Source organism: Dreissena polymorpha, chromosome 1 (genome assembly GCF_020536995.1).
Source record: "Dreissena polymorpha isolate Duluth1 chromosome 1, UMN_Dpol_1.0, whole genome shotgun sequence".
Taxonomy (NCBI): Eukaryota; Metazoa; Mollusca; class Bivalvia; order Myida; family Dreissenidae; genus Dreissena; species Dreissena polymorpha.
The window spans coordinates 161,928,382-161,939,172 of NC_068355.1; the positions used below are offsets into that span (position 1 = coordinate 161,928,382).

The 10,791-nt window shown below is 38.0% G+C and overlaps 1 protein-coding gene across 1 annotated transcript; it reads right to left on the bottom strand.

Moving 5' to 3' along the window:
* Positions 1-7,862: 7,862 nt before the first annotated feature.
* On the bottom strand, positions 7,863-10,031 carry LOC127858704 (neuropeptide S receptor-like). Its single transcript, XM_052395939.1, has one exon. It carries the CDS (start codon positions 10,013-10,015, stop codon positions 8,711-8,713), a length of 1,305 nt encoding a protein of 434 aa, XP_052251899.1. The 5' UTR covers positions 10,016-10,031; the 3' UTR covers positions 7,863-8,710.
* Positions 10,032-10,791: the final 760 nt, after the last annotated feature.

The following is a 10,791-nucleotide window of genomic DNA, read 5'->3' on the forward strand; positions in this document are numbered from 1 at the left end:
TGGATGCAATACTGACCCATCATCTGCCAATATATCTATAGGTACTTTCAAGGATTCTGGTATGAACATGTTTACTGAATTCAAGCCTCGTTCAGAAAATGGTATTGCGAAACTGGTCTATTCATCAAAACCTACAACATGTGAATTGGATTTCTTTCCAACAACTAAACTCAACGCTCATTTTCCACAACTAACACCTGTTTCTGACTGAAATCGTCAACCGATCACTACTTTCTGGTGTGTTTCCTGATGAGTGGAAGGAAGCTGTCATTAAACCTCTTTTAAAAAAGAAAGGGCTTCCACTTGAACTGCAAAATTATCGTCCTGTGTCAATTCTATCAGTTCTCTCAAAAATTCTTGAGAAGGCTGCAAAACATCAGATTAACAACCACATTGAGTCAAATAACCTCCTGCCAACATATCAAAGTGCCTATCGAAAACATCATGGAGTAGAGACAGCCATGGTAAAAATGTACAATGACCTTTTGGAAACCATAGACAAAAACCAAATAACCATTGTAATAATGATAGACCTAAGTGCTGCGTTTGACACTATTGATATTCCTATTCTTATTCAAATTCTCCAAAATGGAATCCAAAGTACCCCATTAAAATGGATTGAGTCATACCTGACTAACAGAACAATGAAAGTTTTGATAGAACAATCTTCATCTGACACTGAGCCGTTGAGATTCGGCGTCCCCCAAGGCTCCTGTGCTGGACCAGTGATTTTCACTCTGTATATATCGGCCCTCAACAAGATGGTTCAGAAGTACCCAGCTGATCTGTATGGCTATGCAGACGACCACAAGATTGCCTTCAAGATTCAGGCAGGGAATCATGATAATGAAACATACGTTCTACAACAACTTGATAAGTGTTTCAATGATATTATAAAATGGACCAATCAAAAACAGAAATCATTGTATACGGAACAAGGCAACAGTTAGCTAAAATGTCCATATCAAGTGCGAGTGTTGGAGGATGCATGGTTAAGTTGGTAGACCGTTTGAGAGATCTGGTGTTACAATGACAAACACTATTAACCTTGACCTTCACATCACGAAGAAGTGCCAAATTGCTCAAATGCAATTTCGTAATTTAAAAGCTATACGCAGGCATTTGACACAGAAGTCAGCGGAGGTGTTAGTGCATGGTCATGTACACTCCCATATAGACTTTTGCAATGGTTTATTCACCGATCTACCAGCTTACCAAATTCAAAAGCTTCAGCGTACTCAAAATCATGCCGCAAGAGTGGTCCTGAATGCGTCATTTGATCAACCAAGTACTGAACTCTTGAAACAACTCCACTGGCTGGGTACCAGTAAAAGCTAGAATCATGTACAAAGTCCTGGTTATGGTCTTTCGTGTTGTCCATGGTTATGCTCGAGGTTACTTGCAAGAAATGTTTGTCCCAGCAAACAGTCGGTATCGACTTCGATCATAAAGTGACTGTAATCTTGTTATTCCCAGGAGGCGAACTAAGATGGCGGATAGATCTTTAGCTGTTGTTGGCCCGAAGTGGTGGAACAATCTACCAAGCCACTTAAAAATCATTGACAATGAGGGCTGTTTTAGATCAAGACTAAAAACTCATTTGTTCAATCTTTTTCACGGATAACCAATGTGCAGTGTTTGTGAAGCGCAATAGAATATTTTTATAATAATTTTTGCGCTATATAAGTGACATGTATTTGTATTTGTATTTATGTAATTTTCATTGTATCATTCTTGGTTTCTATCATTCTGTTTTCATGCTGTGTTCTTTTCGATACGAGATCTGCAATACACGGTGCAATATCAACGGGGTTCACAGATGATTTCACATGGACTGGACAGAATGAAAGCACGCCGTTAAGAACTTTATTTTTGCAGATATATCAAGTTATTGAAATATGTTTGCAAAGTCTTTAGTGCATAAAATACAGTTTTTCTTACAGTTTGTGAAATATCTTAGGATTTAAGAATATATTATAGAAAACGTCTTAAATCGGTGCTACAATTTCACTTTGGGTGCAGCATAATCTCGTAAACGAATGTTGTAAACATCGAATTTTCGGCCAAGAACACAGGCTTATTAAATAAGTAATTCTGATGTTTTTCACGTTGCCATGGGCCGCAAAAACTGTTTTAATGCACTAGTAGAAAAAAAGGAATAAATACAAACGAAATCATCAATACTAAGTAATAAAATTGCTCAAGGTAAAACGAGCAAAAACCTGAACCGAGTAATAGTTTCAGGAACTCAAAGCTTATTGGTTTTAGATTTCAAACTCTATTTCCTATGCCGGAAATATCGGTTCAAGAATGTTTATTTTGAGCAGATATATTACAATGTACTTATAATACCCGCCGTAACTTGCAAATGTCGAAATCAGATATGCGCGAAACGGTAATAAATGCATTTTATTGAGGCTTTTAACCATTGAAATGAGTTAATGAAATACACATTATGCTGTAGGCATGTCCTCTGACTATTTGCACATCGCATTCCATTAACCATCCTAATAGAATGAATTGGTGGGATAATGATTGCACTGCATAATAGTTCTGTTCCTCGGTAAATACAGACACAACTTTAATTGTTACAGAGTTCGTTCATATATGCCGTAAAATATGGAGGCTTTAACAACGTTCTTGTGTAATGAACAATGTGTTGATCGATTAAGTCGATACTTATTGTTTGAATGGAAACATTAAAATATTATGAACGTGATTTCCTGACTTTCTCTGTGAACATATTATTTTTATGGCGAATCATAAATTGAAAAACGAGTGTAGACCACTTCATGGGTTACAATAAAACTAATTGCCTGAATGGCCCTCAAAGAAGTTAATTCAAGTACTACTTATAAATGAACCGAAATACACAGTGATTGGTTCTATATTTGACACCAAATAACGATACAGCCTTTTGAGACATCAAACTATTTCGGCTGCACCATTGACGTTCTAGTATATTTTTAACGTTTATTCCTCCTCGCGCACATACAAACTGATTATGTACTTTTATATGACGACTGCGAACACTTGTCTGAAAACCACAATATATGATCCGCGCTCCAGAAAATCGGGGCTTAAGGGATGTGCGTAAGGTATCGTCCCAAATTAGCATGTACCATCTGCTTTTATGGTAATTTTCTTTTAAAGCAGGTCTCTTTTTCAAGAATATCCCATTTAAGCGGATAGTGTCGACCATGATTAGCCTGTGTGGACTGTACAGGCTCATCTGAAACATCACTTTCGCACTTGCATTAAGCCCCGTTTTGATAGAGCGCGACTCATCTCAAAAAGTAAACCCTACATAAATATTTCTGCTCATTTTATTTTGAAAAAGAACTACATAAACTGTTATACATTGGATTGAAATCGGTTTAATCATGAAGATTGGTCTGATTAATTGTTAAGTCTCTTTAATACACTAGTATGTGATGCTCAATAGTAAAGTCGAGATAGTCCTGGTTTAGATCTAATGTACTATGAAGTTTACAGTCTGTTTGCATCGCTCATGTTCGAAATATACTGAATTCAATGTGTTTCTAACAAAAGAGATACTGTTCAGATGGGCAGACTTTTCTGTTATTAGTTATGAGACGTTTTCATCAGTCCTTTATTAGAAACAATGCATGTTCGTCATGTTTCGAATTATATACACAGGCTTAACAATACCAATGGGTTAAAATCTAAATAAAGTGCATCATCATTTTCTTTTTACCGATTTCATTTAAGCATGTACTGTTGTTTTTTTCTGTTTCAGACCAACAGTTGCTACAGGAAAGCGAATACAATGAATCAAATACGATGTCAAAATATTGTTTATTTGTGATGCATCATAATACTACTAAAGAAACAGAGGAACAATTTCATATCTGTTAGTGTTGCCTTCGTAGGATACCATTTATACCAATCGAAGATATTTCGCTATGTTAAAGAGATGAGATATAGTTTAATAATTTCATGGTATTCGATTGAATTATTCATCGAATATGCTCTGTAACATTTAAAAATCAGCACATTATAACTACATAATAATTAAATAATTTAATTATTATAAAAAGGGAGCATATTGTTGACAAATGGACAACTCTAAGTAACGTATTTATCTTCCTTAACCTACGGCTGAAACATTTCCACTTTAGATTGTCTGTCTATGTTTTGATTTTTTTATTCGTTTTGCATTATTTTAGTTACGGCGGTCATACTGACTTATTAAATCTATTTCAAGGCAATACTGGTCATCCAAACGCAATATATAGTGCGAATATTTTTCCTAGTGTCTGAAAAGTGCCCTTATTTATCGAAGTGCCGATTAAAATATTATGATTTTGAAAGCAGTCACCACGCAGGTTATGCGACAGGACCCAGGGACCACGCAGGTTATGCGATTGGTCCCAGCCACCATGAAGGTTATGTGAAGACCCAAGTTTCCACGCAAAGTATGCGCGAGGCCCCATTCATCACGCATGTTATGCGACAGGCCCCAGTCACAACGCAGGTTATGCGACAGGCCCAGTCACCACGCATGGTATGCGACAAGCCCCAGTCACCACGCAGGTTATGCGACAAGCCCCAGTCACCACGCAGGTTATGCGACAGGCCCCAGGAACCACGCAGGTTATGCGACTGGTCCCAGCCACCATGAAGGTTATGTGCAGGCCCAAGTTTCCACGCAAAGTATGCGTGAGGCCCCTTTCATCACGCACGTTATGCGACAGGCACAAGTCACCACGCAGGTTATGCGACAGGACCCAGGGACCACGCAGGTTATGCGACAGGCCCCAGTCACCACGCAGGTTATGCGACTTGTCCCAGCCACCATGCAAGTTATGTAAAGGCCCCAGGCACCACGCAAACTATGCGTGAGGCCCCAATCATCACGCAGGTTATGTGACAGGCCCCAGTCACAACGCAGGTTATGCGACAGGCCCCATTCACCACGCAGGTTATGTGATAGGCCCCAGTCACCACGCAGGTTAGGCGACAGGCCCCATTCATCACGTAGGTTATGTGACAGGCCTAGTCACCACGCATGGTGTGCAACAAGCCCCAGTCACCAGGCAGGTAATGCGACAGACCTCAGTCACGACGCAGGTTATGCCACAGTCCCCAGTCACGACGCAGGTTATGCGACAGGCCCCAGTCACGACGCAGGACATGCAACAGGCCCCAGTCACCAAGCAGGTCATGCGACAGGCCCAAGTCACAACGCAGGTTATGCGACAGGCCCCAGTCACGACGGAGGTTATGCGACAGGACCCAGACACGACGCAGGATATACGAAAGGCCCCAGTTACCAGGCAGGTTATGCGACGGGCCTCAGTCACCACGCAGGTTATGAGACAGGCCCCAGACAGTCGCCACGCAGGTTATGAGACAGGCCCAAGTCATCAAGCAGGTTATACGTCAGGCTCAAGTCACCAAGCAGGTTATATGTCAGGCCCAAGTCACCAAGCAGATTTTATCCTACAGCTAAATGATTTTATAGAACAAATACGACTCATAAAGAAAAGATAAGGTTTTCTTTATCGCTATTTTTAGATCCGGTTTATTGCAGTTATTTTTAGAACATGTACAAAGGGACTACTTTTTTGCCTTTCTCCCCTGATTGCGTCATTTAGGTCATTGGGTACGCAGTCGTGTGTGTGTGTGTTTACGATGGATTACTATAATATTATGAATGTGAAAAACACATTGTTTGGATATAAAACTGGAATGAAACTGGTGAGACTGCATATTCGATTTAGTTAAAATGTCGAATGTACTCGAATAACGTGATGTTTTGTTGAACAATTGATGGATTAAATTTAAGAAAAGTGTCAGTGAATTGTTCTTTAACTTTTCGAAGGAAATCGATGTCGAATTAAATGGTAATTTCTTTGATGGTTTAGTCGTTCCTTTGTCAGTCGATCAAAGAATGTCTATCCACAAAGAATTGCCTTCTTACATCCAGTGCTTTAAAATGGAAAAGATGGATGGCGATGAAGAAATTTGTCTAGAATTTTAACTCGTCATGGAAGCAAATTAAACATTACGAAAATAAACATGGACGTGGTTATTATACAACTTTGGTGAGTAGAACAATAATTTTATGTAAGTAAGTATAAAGTGTGTAAAAAGAAGAGTTGTTTAAAGACTAAAATTAACAATATCGGCGGGAATAAATGCTGAATCAAGCTTCACGTAGCCACGGTATGTGTCTACACATTTTTTAAATTTCAAAATGGCGGGAGCCATGTTTGTTTTTTGGTTTTTTACAGTGGTGAAACAAAAATTGTAGTTTGAACACAACCGTCTGTGTTCTACTTGAGTGTGTTACATTTGGAACGCTGGTTAATTTTGACTCGAGGCGTCTAGCGTTATTTTGTCTCGTTTCTTTTCTTTTGCGTGGAATTCTTAAGGACTATTTCGATTTCCGTAAACAGGAAAGATCACAATAAATATTACTACGCAATGTTAGATTCAGTTAATTTAATGTGTGTTTGCTTTTATTATAGGAAGAAATTAAATAAAACAATATTGTAGGATAAATAGAATACTATGTAAGTGTGATTGTGTACTTAAATTTATCCCACTCGTGTCAGAAAGGCTTACAAGGCTCGGCAAGCCTCGCCATGTAAACCTTTCTTCACTCGTCGGATAAATTTAAGTACACAATCACACTAACATAGTATTCTCTATATACGTCAGGCCCAAGTCACCAAGCAGGTTATATGTCAGGCCCCAGTCACCACGCAGGTTATACGGCAGGCATAGGTATTGATATCGCCATCCCCGGATAAACTGCTGACAGGTTTATTTTTTGACAAAGGCGAGTCCGGCTTTAACACTCTCTAAGAAACGTAATCTGTGTAAGGAAATAATTTGTTGAGAATCTAAAGTCACTAAGCGTGTTTTGTAGATTCAACTACTGACTTTCAAGTGTGTTTTGTGTAGTTCTAGCCAGTTTTAGATTCATGTTCGTCATTTATTGCCTGATAAAATTAAGTAGTGGTACTATATTAAAAGAAACTATATCTTTGCTGTTATGTATACGAGCTTTAGAAAAAGTCCACTGATATAGGTATAAGGCTTTTGATAAGGCTTTTACTTGAGTGGAAAAAAAACGCGCGATATTACTTACGTCTGTGACATTACTTTTATCAACATTTACCGTATATAGCATTCGCTGGTTTGTCATGCAGTGTTCTGTAAATTATTAAAATATATGTTTTCATAATATAGAAATACAAATATAGTATGAAGCTGAACATAAAAGAAAAGTACTTTAAAATCGAAACAAGTTGACAGTTTGAAGACATAATATGTTGATTTATTATAATTTGAAAACTCAAAACATTTTAAAATAGACATATAAAAAACGTGTCTGTACTGCCAGTGCCAGTGTGTAACATGGATAGCAAAAAGCGTTGACACAATTCCACCTTCAGGCTTGATACAATCATCGATTGTTCGTGTGATACAACTGTTACCCTGCGTAATAAACCTCATGAACGATATGTTGTATTAATTGATAAATGAAATGTGTACATGTGAATAACGTAATGTTTTACGTACACGTTGATGAAATTCATGTAACTCGACATCAAGACCAATCGACCACACGTTTTACAATCCCCCAATTTTATTGAAAATACTTAAGGAACTAAGCAGCATAAATACAGTTTTGTAAATTTCTTTAAAATAATAACATGCCTAAATAAAATAAGTGATTTAAGCCAGTCATTCTTCAACAAGCTAATTTTAACGCTATTGAAGTTTTTGGATGCTTCAGGAACGGCCATATTTCTGATAAGATAACAATAATAAATCAATAAATATAAAATATTTATTCATAAAATAAATGAAAAACATCCAGAAAAGATTCAACAATCAGTAAACAAAGAACGGCAATTAAACATAGACATACATATACTTGAATAATGAAAAGTATTATAAAAATATTCATAGGGAAAATTATCATATCATGTGATATAAGTGGATGAGCGTGTAGTTTTCATTGATGGAATACCAGTTTCAAACCGATGGAATGTTTCAACAAGTCAGTTTTTGGTAAGATAAAAGTCGTGGTCGCCGTGGTGTAATGGATATGGTGTCCGCCTAGCGACCGGGAGGTCACGGGTTCGATCCCCACCATGGGAGCGTTCTTTAGATCTCCCCAAAAGACACCAAGTACTGGTTCTAGGCCCAGGAAACGGACTCGAGAGCATTTATATAAGCCTTAGGCTTTCGATGCAATCGAGCTAAAATAAATAGGTTTAAGTAGTTGTAATTTTAACATTGTGAACAAAATATTCGTCGAAAGAAAAAACAAACAAAAGCCTTTTACAACTTAAAACGTAGGTAATAAATGTTAAATAATATAACGCAATGCAAGTTATTAACAAATAAAAGCATAATAATATTTATAATAAAAAACACAAGTTCTATATATACAAACATACACCTAAGTTATACACATTTTGTTCTCTTTTTCAAATATGTACACCTCATTGTTACGCGTTATCATTTAGAATTGATAAATTGCGTTTACCGGTTTCAATAGTATTGTTATAATGTGTTCTCTTATAACCTGTAAACAGCTAATATCCAATACTTTACACCTGTTTGCACCGATAAAATGCAAACACTTTCCAGAGTCCAACATGAGAGTTATTTGTAACACCCTCTATCGGTTAAATGTTTCAAACGTACATATGTTCACTTTATCTCATACTTGAAGCTCTTTGGTACTTATCTTAGCGCTTTTGGAACTTTTCGTGCTTTTATTACTCTTCTGGGAATCCGTTTTTTTTTCATAAATCGGTTTTCGAAAGCGAAAATCACGTTTACGGCAAACAAATAATTTCTTAATTAACACTATACAGCGACGTCTGAAACTGAGGTTAAGGAAACTGTATATAATTGGATTTATCGCATTGTTGATGAAGTAAAACTTGGAGAACAGTTTACTTATAACTTGCTCGGCGAGAGTCTGATTCTTTTCCAGATCCTTTATGGAGGACCTGCATATCATGACGATGATTCCAGGAAGATAGCTGATGACAAACACAACAGTGACCGCAAACAGGACAATGGTGGTGCGACTAACCCGAAACTTTGTCATCGCCTCCGCGAGGCACTGCAGAGTCGGCCGGAAGGACACCCTGGTCGCCATGTCCTGCGAGTCTTCGTCGCTGTACTCAGAGCAGTACCGGACCACTCTTAGTTTCTTTGTCTTCTGGTCATTCGCCAAGGTGTTTTGCATCGGAATTTCCTCCCTGCTCGGTCTCTTTACCTGATCTCCAATCACCAGCTTTTTCCTGCGTTTTATTTCAACCCAGATACGAATGTACAAGCCAGATAAGATCAGGACTGTTGTAACAAAGACCAGTCCGAGCATGAGATAATAGATTTTGGAAAACGCTTGTTTTCTATACGCCTCCTCTATCGAGCAGTCGTATCCTTGGACACGGCCGTCTGGCGTATGCGTTCGGGAAATCCCGTACAAAATGAGTGCTGGAATTGATATCACCACAGCTGCTAGCCCGGCGACAAAGCACATGATCTTTATCTTGTAAAGTTCAATTAACACCAATGGTCTGCAGATTTTGAAGTACCGGTCGAATGCAATTTCAACAAGGATAATAGCAGATCCGTAAACAACAACTGCTTCAGTGTATCTAAATATCTTACATATCGCACCGCTGTAAAACGTTAACGAATATCTCAGATCGTATAATTCGGTTGGCAAACCTATAACACACGCTAAGAGGTCAAATATCGCCATAGCAACGATGAAATAGTTAGACGAAGTTTTTCTAAACATCTTGCAGTAAACGAACAGGACAAGGCTGTTTCCAATGGTTCCAATGACCAAGATGATAATGAGGAATACGAACACGGGAAGGTAGCGGATGGCCTGTTCCTGGTTGTATTGTTCGAGCAGGGCCGCCTCCTCCGAAGGTGAGAGCGTGCTAGTTTCCGGGGGCATGGATGACGTGTCATCGGTGTGGTTCCAATCAAAACTATTCATGTTGAAATCGTCTGTCTGAAATCTGAAAGAATGTCAACCATTCATCATTTAATTGACCATTTTGTGACAAATTAACTTTGAAGTAAGGTAAATATTTGTTTGGTATTCGATGAAATTTTTTCCAACCATAGATTGGCAGGTCTTTTAATTAAATAATTAATAAATAAATATGTCCGTCAATCGGTTTTTATTAAGTAAAACGTTTCCATTGTAAAAGTTGATTGCTGAAACCATAAATATGTGCATACATTATGTGTTGATAAAACGTATAAATGAAATAAATACAAGCCCGACATCATAAATATGTCATCTATTAATCGAAGATCAGACATACACCCACAGATCAGACATACACCCACACAATCAGACATACACCCACAGATCAGACATACACCCACACAATCAGACATACACCCACAGATCAGACATACACCCACAGATCAGACATACACCCACAGATCAGACATACACCCACACAATCAGACATACACCCACAGATCAGACATGCACCCACAGATCAGACATACACCCACACAATCCGAATGCGCAACACCGTTTTAATGGTATGAAATAATGTAAGTTGCAATTAAGACAACATCATTATGACATGTTCTTATAAGTGCTCAGATATGTGTAAGGGCGCAGTAATAGTAAACGCAAGTAATTTTTATCTAACTAACGGGGCTTTTTAATTTAGTTTTCTATTAGCTCATGGTATACATCAGTATATTTCTTATGTGTATTTATTTATTTATTTATTTATTCCTTTCTGTCTA

Coding starts and splice junctions, on each gene's coding strand:
- LOC127858704 (XM_052395939.1), bottom strand. CDS start 10,015: ATGAATAGTTTTGATTGGAACCACACCGATGACACGTCATCCATGCCC.